Source organism: Doryrhamphus excisus, chromosome 6, assembly GCF_030265055.1.
Source record: "Doryrhamphus excisus isolate RoL2022-K1 chromosome 6, RoL_Dexc_1.0, whole genome shotgun sequence".
NCBI classification, from domain to species: domain Eukaryota; kingdom Metazoa; phylum Chordata; class Actinopteri; order Syngnathiformes; family Syngnathidae; genus Doryrhamphus; species Doryrhamphus excisus.
The window spans coordinates 22,054,456-22,068,245 of NC_080471.1; the positions used below are offsets into that span (position 1 = coordinate 22,054,456).

Sequence of the window (13,790 nt, forward strand, 5' to 3'; positions counted from 1 at the left end):
CTAGTCCTTTTGGACATGTGGAACTGTGAACTGATTAAAAAATAAATAAATTAATTTAAAAAATAAAATAACGTAAAAAAATATATATTAGGAAAGAAGGAAGTGAACAAATGAAACAGTTACTGATTGGAAAAGTACCAGATGGAGGGGTAGGATTTAATAAGCTTTGTTTCTTCCTACTCCTTTTGGACATGTGGGACTGTGAACTGATTAAAATATAAATAAAACATTTAAAAATGAAAAAAATTAAAATAATGTAAAAATATATATATTAGGAAAGCAGGAAGTGAACAAATGTAACAGTTACTGATTGTAAAAGTACCAGATGGAGGGGTAGGATTTAATAAGCTTTGCTTCTTCCTACTCCTTTTGGACATGTGGAACTGTGAACTGATTATGGGATGCACACAACCATCAACAGCCATGGTTCTGTGGCTAATGACACATTTTAGGTGTGTTAAGGTAAAAGAAAACATATGGAAAAGGGCCTCTAATTGTGGCAGTAAGGAGACGCATATCACTTCACTTCACTTCTTCATAGCCATATTCATCTTGACCCTATAAAAGAGTTCAAAAATAGTGAGCCACCAAATGCGACCCGATTCCCAAATGACACCTAAGAGGCAATTTAGCCATTAAAGTGAAGACACACATGCAGGAAAAGATCAAGAACATATTACCTGTGTTACAATTTGGCAGCGGGCCTGCTGCTGGGAGGGCCAGAGGCAACTTATCTGCTGGCCTACTCAGTGGTCTACATTATTATTACAACTGGGGCTCACTGTCTATTCAGGTGGGTTCGGAGAAATAATCACGCTAACACTGAGCTCCCTCATGTGTGCTGTAGGCAGGAGTCCAAATTACATATGCAGACAGAGAGAATGCCCTGTAGTCAGAGGCTTGAATCCTTTGAGGGCCTTGGCAAAAACTCACAAGAGGGACTTCCAACCGGCAGTCATGACCTGTACTGTATATCCTAAATATCATTCACTCCTATAGAGCAGCTACACACAATAACACTCACATAAAGGTTTCTAGATCTTCCACAATCTGCACCTATTCCAGCTGGATTAATTCATTCATTTTCTACCACTTATCCTCACAAGGGTCGTGATGGTGCTGGAGCCTATCCCAGCTGTCTTTGGGCGAGAGGCGGTGTACACCCTGGACTGGTCGCCAACCAGCCAATCACAGGGCACATATAGACAAACAACCATTCACACTCACATTCATACCTATGGACAATTTGGAGTCGCCAATTAACCTAGCATGTTTTTGGAATGTGGGAGGAAACCGGAGTACCCGGAAAAAACCCACGCATGCACAGGGAGAACATGCAAACTCCACACGGAGATGGCTGAGGGTGGAATTGAACTCGGGTCTCCTGGCTGTGAGGCCTGCTCGCTAACCACTTGACCGCCGTGCAACCTCATCATAATAATCTCACAAAAAAATTATAAGTGAATAATTATTTTATTTCTCAATAATTCAAGTAATTAACACAAAAAATCTAAACATTATCATGTTATTTGTTGTGTTTTATCAATAGCTCTTCAATAGCATATCTACATAACAAATTCCATCGTTTTTCCCACTCTGCCGATGAACCTCTAAAAGACACACTTGATGAAAGACTCTGCTTCAGATCTGCTTTCGATCACAACAGAAAAGTTGACAAATTGGCATCAAACGGAATTTGGGTTTAAACTGTCTGTGATAATTGCACTGGAATTACTAAGGCGAATTTAAAAGGTGGGCAAGTTAAATAAAATGCTTTTAGACTCCCTCATCTCTATTTGATGAAGCAATAATTTACCAGTTGCACATTCGACAACTGACCCACAACAGAACATTTTTTGGATGGTGTAGTGGTTGACTTGCATGACTTCCGTGCATTCAGCATGCATTCCGTGCCCACACACTGACAGTGTAAAAATGAGATGTGAATGGTTCTCTACATGTCCCCTTTGATTGATTGGGGACCGGTTCAGCCTGTAATCTGTCTTTCTCCAGAAATCAGATGGGGTAGACTCCAGCTCCTTTTGACTCTGAACCAGTTAAGCAATAGAAAATGGATGGATGGATGGATGGATAGATAAAGATCTTAGCTTTTGTCCACACAACTTTTGAATGGAGAGCTCATGTTTATTAACTAAAAAATTGAAAATACCCTATTACGTTCACCTTCCATAATTCAGGTGCACCTGCACAATTTTCACTGTGGGTCTTTTCAAAGAGAAGCATTTTTACGATATCTACTTTATGTAGGTGCTGGGTTTACACACTCTAACGGGTAATGAGAATGTGACTTATAACCCCCATATGAACCCAAGTGATGCTTGGTGTGTAAAGAATACTTTGTCAGAGCATAAGGATGTCCATGTACACACTTGGCACCACGTTTTTGGTCATGTCATTGAATTTAAAGAGAGCACCCAGTGTTGGGCCCAATGGTGGGAAGGATGTCGAAGAATGTCGGGGTGAATTCCCCATCAAAGGTTTGAAATCCCACTTCCAGCAGAACTTCAACAAAGTCCACGGAGAGGCGGTGAGACAAGTCCAAAATTGAGGTGGACAATCGGAGCTTTGGCCGTAAGGATTTGCTGACTGTGAAAAAGAACGTCATACCAACAGTAAAATATGGTGGTGGTAGTGTGAAGATGTGGTGGTAGTTTGCTGCTTCAGGACCTGGAAGAGTTGCTATGATAAATGGAACCATTATCCAAATCCTGAAGGAAAATGTCCCGCCATTTGTTGGTGATGGACAACAAATGGAACAGCAAAACCACCTCTGAAGCGCTGAAAAAAAACTGAAAGAGAAAATTTAAAGTTATCACAAACGCTTAATTGCAGTTGTTGCTGCCAAAGGTGGCCTGACCAGTTATTAGGTTTAGAGATCAATCACTTTTGTCAAGATGGGATGTTCAATTTCTTTCTAAAGGTCAAACAATATATAAACAACGTATTAACAATGGATGGAAGTTGGAGCCAAGCGTTTTGGGTAAGTCTTTTCAGAAGTGTGTGTTATTAAGTAACTTAATAACTTAAGACTAGGCCTGCCAGCAAGCAGAGACAACATGAAATCTAAAAGTATAATGTGTGCCAGGGGTGTGTGTGTGATATGACGTCAGTGATTGACATGCAAATATCTACCTGGTTGTTACCCAATTGGATAAGCATAAGGAAGTTACAAGTATAAAATACCCATTGTTGTGGGGAAGCACCTATCGTGTGTCAGCAATTCACAAATTTGCGAGGCAACTCTGCTTAGCTTTACTGTAAACACTCGTAGGTGGAGTATTTGGGGGAACTTTATTGGTCTCCATTCAACACATGTAAGAGCAAAGCTTTGTGAGGATTTGCTAGGCCTGCTCTGGTAAGTCACTATGCAATTTAATATTATTACTGAAGGAATAGACAGGTTTTTATTCACTATTTAGACACAATAACTTGACTTGGAACTTTTGTGTGACATATCTAACTGGTAATAGGTATTAATATTAAAATTATGTGCCATGTTAATAGCTATTTTTGCCGTTTTCCCATTAGTTCTAGTTGTTGTTAATTTACTATCAGCACTGTGGAGTCACTTGAGGTGTCTATAGCAAACATATTGTATATATCCATCACTATAGGCGATTAATTTAATACATTACTTAATATACAAATGCATGATAATGCATTAACTTTCAGAATAAGTGTCTATGCATGTAATTGTTGCAATTTCTAACAAAATGAGGTTCTTTACATCAGCAATAAGGACAGGAAAGGCAGCTTTGAGATTGGTCTAAAACAGGGGTGTCAAACTCATTTCGCATCGTGGGCCACATACGACCTAGGGAGATGTCAAGTGGGCCGGACCATTAAAATTATACCATACTCTGCTATAAATAACCAAAATATCATGTCTTTCCTTTGTTTTGGTGTAAAGAAGCACATTAGGAACATTGGGAAAATATTGAAATTTAATGAACTATCCTTTTACAAAACATTTTATGAAACACCTCATATTTCCTTAGACAAATGTGCAATTTACTTTTATCATTCACAAATATGCATTGCAACTGATCCCACTGATTGTACAAAGGCACAAAACTTTAATTGGTACTGAAAAATATAGTAATGCACTTTAAGATTAAATGAGACTTTTAAAGAAAGGGATTTTTAAACCACTTACAGATACGCATATAAAATCTAAATGTAATCCCTGCGTACACCTTACAAACTAAGGAGAGTGATTTTAAATGTGTAATGAAGAAATGAAGCTGCTGACTAACATTAAAGTGCACATTTTTTAAATCACCACAGTAAGGATTCATCTTCACAGAGCTGTATTCTTTCAATGCAAACAGTAAGCCGTCATATTTTTCGCTGTGATGAGTCTCGTAGTGGTGTCGAATATTATATTCCTTCAATACCGAAACTTGTTGCAAACACACCAAGCACAAAGGTTTTCCGTGCATCTCTGTAAATAAATAGGACGTGGTCCATTTTTCTTTGAAAATTCTACACTCCTTATCTACTTTTCTCCGTTTGGATAACGACATTTTGGCTAATGAGGGTGTAGCGGAGAGGTAGAGACCAAGGTATTAACAACGTCGTAACAAGCAGCAGATGGCGCATTGATACCGTCTGCTGTTTTCAGTCTGTCTCAGTGATGCGGCTTGTCTTCTACTCTGATGGAAAGAGTGCGCCCCTTCGCGGATAATCCATGAATTGCAGCGAATTAAAAATATTAATTCCATGTCTTTTATGCATTTTTTCCACTTTCAAATTATCCTGCGGGCCTGATCGAACCTCCTTGGGGGCCGGTTCCGGCCCGCAGGCCGTATGTTTGACACCCCTGGTCTAAAATGTGACATCAAGGATCAAGGATGTTGTTTTTAATGAGCAGCTGCACCGTGTTTCAATGCAGTTTGGAACAGTCAAACATCAGGGGAAATTTTACCCTTTGGACAATACCGGGTATTGATTGATAAAAACATTTATAAATCGACATGTGGTAATGGGTATTGATTATTTATTTATTAGATGTTATGTAACATTGCAATATTTCTCAAATGCAAATATTGAAGAAACTAACACAAGCCATGCATAACATAAATATGTCATCATAAAAACAAGGTTAAATATCCCAAATCACACAATTAAATATGAAAATTGCACCGTATTGCACCGTTGCATCCTTACAACACAGTCTTGTCCATACCTGCTCTGAGCAGACAGGCACACAGACAGTTTAACAGACAGCGTTGGCATATAGTTGTCGTGATGGTATGATTGCTGATGATCTTAGTGCCTTAGTGCCTAAACCTGATTTGCCAGATATTTCTGTTTATGATCCTGAATGTGAAAGTGAATGTTTTATGGCGATGAACCACATCTTGAAGAAAATTCGGGAAGAGCAAAGAATGAACCTCATTGGACTACTAAACGGGCTGACTTTTAACAGTTTAATTACACTTCAAATACCAGCATATAGTAAATATTTACAAAATTGTCTTACAGTAAAAAATTATAATAGTCCTGCATTGACCATATAAAGCAATAATAATGTTGGACCCTTTCATATTGTGTGATTAAAAACCCAACTGAATATGTACAAGAACAGTAAAATACTTGAATCCACATCATTACATATAGTTTTAAAGTGAAAGTAAATTCATTAAGAAAAAATGGCATGCAGCCACACTGTTTTTTTTCTTCTCTGTGATTCAGTATATTTACTTCCTGAATTTGGTTGTGTATTTATTTATATTGTAGAAGGTGGTGGTTATCATTAATGCATAGCAGGAAGAGCGTTTAGGTCTACACTGGTCATCTGCAGGCTACTTGGCAGGACTGTACCAGATACTGTTCCAGATGTGTGTGTGTGTGGGGGGGGGGGGGGGGGGGGGGGGATGGCTCCATGCAAACAAACAGTTGAGTTTGATGATGTTGTTTTGGCGTGGTTCGGCTTTTTTATCCAAGGTTGGACTGCAGGGAAGGTCAGATTTCCCTTATTCCGGCCACTTCATCCAGCTCCTCTCGGCGCTTCCCGAAGCATTCCCAGGCTAATTGAGAAACATAGTCTCTTGAACGTGTCCTGGGTCTTCCCCAAGGCTCTACTGGTCGGATACATCTTGACCAGATGCCCAAACCACCTCATCCTCATCCGTCTTATGTTTACGGACCAAAATTATCATGCTATAAACTAAGGACCACCTGTTATGTGATTAATTAATTCCAATTATCCCATCACTATGTTGTAATATTGCTGTTATTCTCTCTAAGAATTGATTTCTGCTTTTCCCTACAGCCAATTCCTCCTGTGCTGCTGCATCCTTGCCATGGTAAATCAGTGTGGCGGCAACAATATGAGCGTTACTCCACTAAACACCACTCCGGACACTCAACTAACCACCACTAACCACTGGGCGTCTACCAACTATCTTCCGCATGGTGATGCATATGACTATTTGTTTATGTCTCTCCTTGGTATATGTATTATATATTTACTGACAGAAATAATTATCTTCCTGTCCCCAGTTCCTGTAATGATGTCTGGTTACACGAGTAGTCGTCTGTGGCCTCATGATTCCCAGCCCCAGTTTTGGAGTAAATACCAAGTGTGGGAGTGGCTGCAGCAAGTCATGGACATAAACCAGATCGATGCCTCCAATATCCCTTTCCAAAATTTTGATATGGATGGCCACCAGCTGTGCAAACTGACCTACCAGGACTTTATTCATGCTGCAGGAAGCCTGGGACCCATTCTCTTCCACAGCATAACGCAGCTCAAGGGGACTGGTATGTGTGAAAGTATTTAAAGTGGAAGGAAAAGAAACAATGTGTGAAATGAGAAGGCGTGTGTGTCCACAGATCCAAAAAAAGGGGGTGTCACTATACAATACAGACACAAAATACTTTTAACTTTATACTTTATACTTCTAAAGAAATAAAGAATTCTCCGGTTGCCTTAGGGTGCCTCATAAAGAACACAGAGTTTAATTAAGAATCGAGCTAAGAGACCATTGACTGAAGTAATGGAGTAATAAATCCCCTTGGGCTTTTAATGTTTTAGTTGGACTAACATACAGTTTAAAAGGAAACTTAACAATATGCAAATACTTGCAATTATATAACCTCTGTAAACAAATACGTACATTCTGAAACATTTGGAATGACACAATAATACAACTGTAGTTTTTTCTCTCGCTTGTTTATTTATACAGTAAGTGTAGTCAGTCATGTGTATTACTAAAATAATATTGACTTTAGTGAGTGAAATGATCACTATTGTGTGAAACGATGCCAATGCATACATTAATGAGATGCATTTGTGCATTTGGAACTGAGCCCTGAAATATGTAAGTTTTGGCTAGCTATGCAAACACGGACCTACATATCCGGAAGTCCTCGGGAACGCTTGAGGGTGTGACCAACCAGAGCAGAGGGGGAGTGCCTGTAGGCGGGGCATCGGTGGAATAAATTAAACAGACGGATTCAGTGGGAAGCAAGCAAGAAATCCATTGAAACGCTGCAAAAAAGAGGTGCCGAATCTGGAAGATATCGAATGCTTTTCTGTGCAACTGCTCTATAGCGGTCCACACAATGGGACCTTTTAATAGAACATACAAAATATAACAAATAACTGGCATAATATTCCAAATATTATGATGTGGAGAGTGGGGATTTATGATTTTATTTTTTTTTACGAGTTTAAATTCTTAACTGTGTTTTTTATGTATCCCCTTGCAGGAGAATATCATGTGGAAATGAGTCAACTGGAACTAAAACCAGAATGTAAGAGGGAAAAAACATTTTCTGTTTGGAAAACAATAATAATTCTCAATTTTTATTTTTTAAGTAGACATATCCTGTGCATATTCAGAAGTCAGCTATCCACAATTAGGTACAGTAAATGTACAATTGATTGATTATTGATTCAAAATACACATTGCACTGAGTTTCATAAACATAAATAGATTTGTGTAACTTTTTTCTCTGTTTGACATAGACGCCTATGACTCTTTGATTCGGCCTCATGTACCTGCTGTCTCACCCACGCCTTCCAGCCCTGGTAAGGTTTTGAATACACAATACGAATATCTTAAAAAATATAGCTATATGCTCATATTTGCAAACAAAAACATTAAAAAAAAACAATGTATTATCTGTTTTTCAGAAGTCCAAGTGTCTTACGTTCGTCCACAGCAGGTCAAAAAACACAGTAAGAAGAATATAAACCTACAAACCCCATATGGACTTGAGTCTTGGGACTCAGATCTTAATCACGTAATCAGTCAATCAATCAGGAGTAGGTCTAGTTGACTGTCGCATGGTTTTTCAAATGTATATTTATTAACACGTTATTCTACGTTAAAATGCTAATTTAAGGACATTGTGCGTATTGTTCTCTAAATTAACTACAGTAAACCTCGGATATATCGGATTCAATTGTTCCCACTGGTTTTGTCCGATGTAAGCGAAATCCGGAAAATGTCCGTTTTACGCATATATCGGATTTATAACCGGTATATGCGTAAATCGGATTTTATCCGTTATAAAAAGGCACTTCCTTGACTATGTTTCCAATGTACCTGGACTGAGCAAATGACGTTGTATAGCGGCCTGTCATGATTCGGCGAATCGGAGCGCCACGATGCGGCCATCCGATATATGCGAGGGAAATTTAATGGAAATGCATTGGAACGGGACTGGAGATTTTGTCCGAAATAGGCGAAATCCGTTATAAAAAATCCGATATATGCAATGAATTTTTATTGGAAATGCATTACAGAAAAATTGGTTCTTTTTTATCTGTCCGTTGTGAGCAAATTTCCGATATATCCGAGTCCGATATATCAGAGGTTTACTGTATTTTCAAGCATAATAATGGCTAAATGAGCTAAAATACAAATACAAGTCATTAAGAAGACTCATTCAAATTGTGAATGTAATATTATACATTGTTCACTAGGTGTCAGTAATTGTTCGGTAAGACAAGCATCAGATTTGATCACCAGAACAACAGGCTTTTATTGCAGGTTGAAATTATCTCACAGGCACAACAATAATAATAATAATCATAATCATAATCATAATCATAATCATAATCATCATAACAATAATCATAATAATAACACAGGCATCAGTGACCCCTGACCACACCAATGTTGCTGTAGATTATTTTGTGGAATGACATAGTGTCCCAATACTTTTTGTCCATTCAGTGTACTTTTTTAAACCATCATTCAATCATCAGTCATGCAAACAATATAATACAATGTACAGAATACTATATACTGTATGTATATTGGTTCTATTCTCTACAGATCCAAGAGGGACCCACTTATGGGAATTCATCAGAGACATTCTACTGTACCCTGAACGCAATCCAGGCCTGATCAAGTGGGAGGATAGGAAAGAAGGAGTGTTTCGCTTCCTAAAATCAGAAGAAGTGGCACAGTTGTGGGGCAGGAAGAAAAACAACAATAGCATGACGTATGAGAAGCTGAGCAGAGCAATGAGGTACGGCAACACAGATAACACAAATTAGAAAAAAGACAACTTAATGAGTGACTTAGTAACACTCGGTGGTTGTTTAATTTAGTGTAGGAAATAATTGTGAATGGTGACTCCCAAAGGCTATTGTTTTATTCTTCTCGGTTGCATCAGTAGAAGGCGCTCTGTATTGCCTATCAAATACTGCAATGGATCTTATAATGTAAATAAAATTTTGTAAAAAATAGCACTTACATTTCCCGGTTCCTAGAAATTATTGATTTCACGACAATACTGTTGCAGTTTTACTTTAACCTATTCATTGTCGGTGTCCACACTAACCCTAACCCATTATGATGGAACTTTGAGCTGGTCCACGGCTTTATTACCATGGTCGGTGAGCAGTCCGTAAACTACACAAAAGCTACATATATATTATGACAAGTGAAAACCAATCAAGCTATTGTCCGCTTAGATTCTTATTGCCATTCCCTTCTGGTCTGTTACCACCTCAAATGCTATCCGTCCATTTTCTTCCGCTTATCCGGGTCCAAGTCATGGGCTTCCATAGGGTGTCCCAAGGCAAACAGATCCTAGGTGATTCTAGTCTTAGGGTCTTCTGATTCCGAAGACCCGATAAATAAACTCAAGAGGAGGGGCCACACTTTGCCTGGACTTGGGATAATAGGGCCTAATGCGAATATTATACAGTATATATACATATATATGTTTTTATCTGACTGACAGAAATAGGCATACTTCACCGATCTGATCAGATTTCCATTTAATGTTAGTCTTGTTGCCTACTGTCCTACCGATTCACTAATAAGTACATCTTTTTTTTCTCTTCTAGATATTATTACAAAAGGGAAATCCTAGAACGAGTAGACGGACGCAGATTGGTCTACAAGTTTGGTAGGAATGCCCGAGGCTGGAAAGAGTCCGAGAAATAGGATTTTTCCTTTTATGATGTTTTCTGTACATAGCATGGAATGCTGTATTATATGTAATGTTATTGATTAACTTGACAGATAAAAACTTTGTTGACACTGCAGTTAAAGACATGGTCACATGAAATAATATATACCCTTACAATAAAACACAACGAGTAGTATGATTACAGATCCGATGATGATACCCAAAATGATGATATTCTGATTCAAGTTGGATGGGAAGGATGACGATCACTGTATGAAAATACCAAACAAATAAGTAAAAACAAGTAAATCAAGTAAGCAGAATGTAACTATGAAATACTAATAATGAAACATCTTATGGAGTTGAGATAATTATGTCTAATTATGTTTAATTTTTTACATTGTGTGCATGTCAATGTGTTTTTCGTAATAAAAAAACAACTTTTTTTTACTTCATGAAAGCATTTTTTTTAGTACGCAGACATCTTTTAACCACATCATAATAATATTGTGGACACTGACTGAAACGGCTTGAATCGTGACAGGAGAATTGCGTGCCATTGCCAACATGGTGCCTTCAACAGGAACGACTTGAATGAAAGCAGTTGGTGCCCAAGACGATAAAATCAGCGTGAATAACAGAAGCCGATTGTGGTACATATGCTTCTATGCAAATGCAGTGTCTAATCTTGACTCTGATTTACATGGCTCACATAACCTTTGTTTGCATAGCGGGCTTTTGACTGGCACCTCATTTTATTTACTGACAGTTGCATCTGTTTGACTTTTGTTACTTTGTCCTAAGCATCATTCATCACAATTAAAACAATGTGCATGACAGTGGAAAGAAAAGAAACCAAAACCAGCCAACTAATTAACAAAAAGTAATTTAATAGTACCGCTGATTAAACATTCTCGAGTCTCTTAATTGGTTGCATTCAAAATGATTGCAAACAGACTGACTCTACATTCAGTATGTGTGTTTCCTGCTCGGGACAAGATGCTAGCTAATTGCATTATGTTGCATGAAATGGAATAAAAACACACTCCAATTAGGCTGATGCACAACTCATTCCAGGCTCTTAACCATGCGTCTTTGTTTGCACGCTTGTTCTTCTATGTTTTTTTTTTTTTTTCTGACTGTACCAACACGCCACAATCATTCTCAGATAGCGCTCGTCACTCCCAGAGTAACATCATTAAAAATAACGCGGTTATTAACGCACCGTTACAGAAGGAATCTGGATTTTTCTTTCACTACTACTTCACAGAAAGCTAAATAGCTAGTCAACCATAATTGACATAACATTTATGAAGCCACTTTTACATTACTAATTCAAAACAAAACTAAAAACACAAAAAGTAACTAGTAACAATAACAAATTATATTTTCAATGTAATTTGCCCAACACTGCTTATACCCAAGTTAACACATATTGTACAATTACAGCTGCCATTATCAGGTATTTAAGTCTTAAAACATAAAAAATACATTTAAACTTCAGTTCCATGAATCCATTCAAGACCATATTCCACATTCAAAACATATTCTATTATCATAAGGAATAATGTAAATCCAAGTAATGGGTTCCAGACACCGAAAAAATGTCTACACAAAACAAGAGCGACAAACAACGGAGCACACACCTGGATTAAATACCAACAACGCAAATTAGCAGTAGATGCAAGTGAACAAAAACAGAAGAAAGCAGAAACGGAAGTAATACCAAAATAAGAGCATGAAACAGGATGTAAGACATAAAAGAAGAAAGACAGAATAAACCAAACTGTCACATGGGCTAATTCATGGAGCTTGACATTTACATGCAGAAAACAATTCTAATTGCATAGAAATTATGAATGAATGGGATTCATTTACCTTAACTGACTGCAATGAGGAAGTGGCTTGCAGACAACCACACAGACACCACCTTCGTGTTTTGTTATGAGTTAATAGTGTTTCTCGTTTTCTTTATTAAAATGTTGGAATTCGCAACATTCTTTGGCCCCATTGTGGGTTATTTTGCAGCTGTGAACAAGAAGAAAAGCAATTGTGCGGTTCAATTAATGGTCCCCCGCTATGTTGTGTTTTGGGTGTGATGTCATGTCTACAGTCTACACTAATAATGTAAAATGTTTTCTATGCTATAAATACAAAATTTTGTATTTATTAACATTGAGTCCTATTCAATTATTTTGCTTTTCATTTTGTCTGGAACCAATTGACGGCTGTAAACAAGTAACAAATGTAAATGTTCATTCATTCATTTTTCTAGTGCTTATCCTTACGTGGATCTCCGGGGTGCCTATCCCATCTGTCTTCGGGCGAGAGGCGGGGTACACCCTGGACTGGTGGCCAGCCAATCACAGGGCACATATAGACAAACAACCATTCACACTCACATTCATACCTATGGACAATTTGGAGTCGCCAATTAACCTAGCATGTTTTTGGAATGTGGGAGGAAACCGGAGTACCCGGAGAAAACCCACACATGCACGGGGAGAACATGCAAACTCCACACAGAGATGCCCGAGGGTGGAATTGAACTCCGGTCACCTCGCTGTGAGGCCCTTGCGGCAACCACTTGTCCACCGTGCAACCTGTAACTGTGTTAGTTATCTAAAAACATTGATGGGTAACACAGTCGGGGGAAAAGAACATACAACCTTAACACAAACATGTTCAATTCCCACACTCCTTGAAACAACATTCCAAAAATTTAATATCACCAAGAAGTATCCTTTTGTTTTAATTTTTAGCCAACTCACTGAGTTTCACCAAACCGACAAAACCAGATCAATGGTTTTGGAAAATAACAAAACATTTGTGACGTGGTAATTAGGCATGATTAAGTTACTGGGAAATGTTGAAATGCCAGTAACCCACATGCTCAGCACAGGTGAGGCAAACGTAAACTCAAACCGGTTGTAACATTCCTGTTAACTTTTCTAGCTACTAACAGTCGGGAACTGGTTCTGTGGTGTGAATAACCCACAGTGGGGAGGGTTGGTGATAATTATATTACCACAGCATTGCCGTCAACATGATCATTTTATTACTGCATGTCACATGTTCAAAAGAATTAGTTTTCTTTCGCTTTTGTCCAACAGTGGATTTGTTTAGTTTTTTTTGTGACCTTCTTCCCATTTATTTAATTTAGGGATCGGCATGGGACAGCTCCAATGGCAGTGTTGTGATTCAGAATGAGACAGGAGACGAGGATGAGTTGTATGAACCGTTTCCTGCTTTCCTGAGAACAAGGAAGTATTTTAAAATACCACAGGTTAATTACAGTTTTCTCAAACTTACTTTATACCTTTCATGTAAACACAATCAAAATTTTAAAAGTTAATAATTAGCTGTCACTATCATTTAATTTTAGC

General features: G+C 38.1%; 1 protein-coding gene across 2 annotated transcripts; it reads left to right on the forward strand.

Moving 5' to 3' along the window:
- Positions 1 to 3,233: 3,233 nt before the first annotated feature.
- ehf (ets homologous factor) lies at positions 3,234 to 10,802 on the forward strand. 2 transcript variants are annotated; one of them, XM_058075702.1, is made up of 9 exons: positions 3,234 to 3,376; positions 6,299 to 6,332; positions 6,529 to 6,789; positions 7,741 to 7,785; positions 7,850 to 7,894; positions 8,000 to 8,062; positions 8,168 to 8,212; positions 9,318 to 9,513; positions 10,340 to 10,802. In XM_058075702.1, the coding sequence occupies exons 3-9, from the start codon at positions 6,537 to 6,539 to the stop codon at positions 10,437 to 10,439; spliced, it is 747 nt and encodes a 248-aa protein (XP_057931685.1). In that variant the 5' UTR covers positions 3,234 to 3,376; positions 6,299 to 6,332; positions 6,529 to 6,536; the 3' UTR covers positions 10,440 to 10,802. The 2 variants fall into 2 exon arrangements, with proteins under 2 accessions (XP_057931685.1, XP_057931684.1); XM_058075701.1 differs by having other exon boundaries at positions 3,240 to 3,376; positions 6,299 to 6,441.
- The last annotated feature ends 2,988 nt before the right edge of the window (positions 10,803 to 13,790 follow it).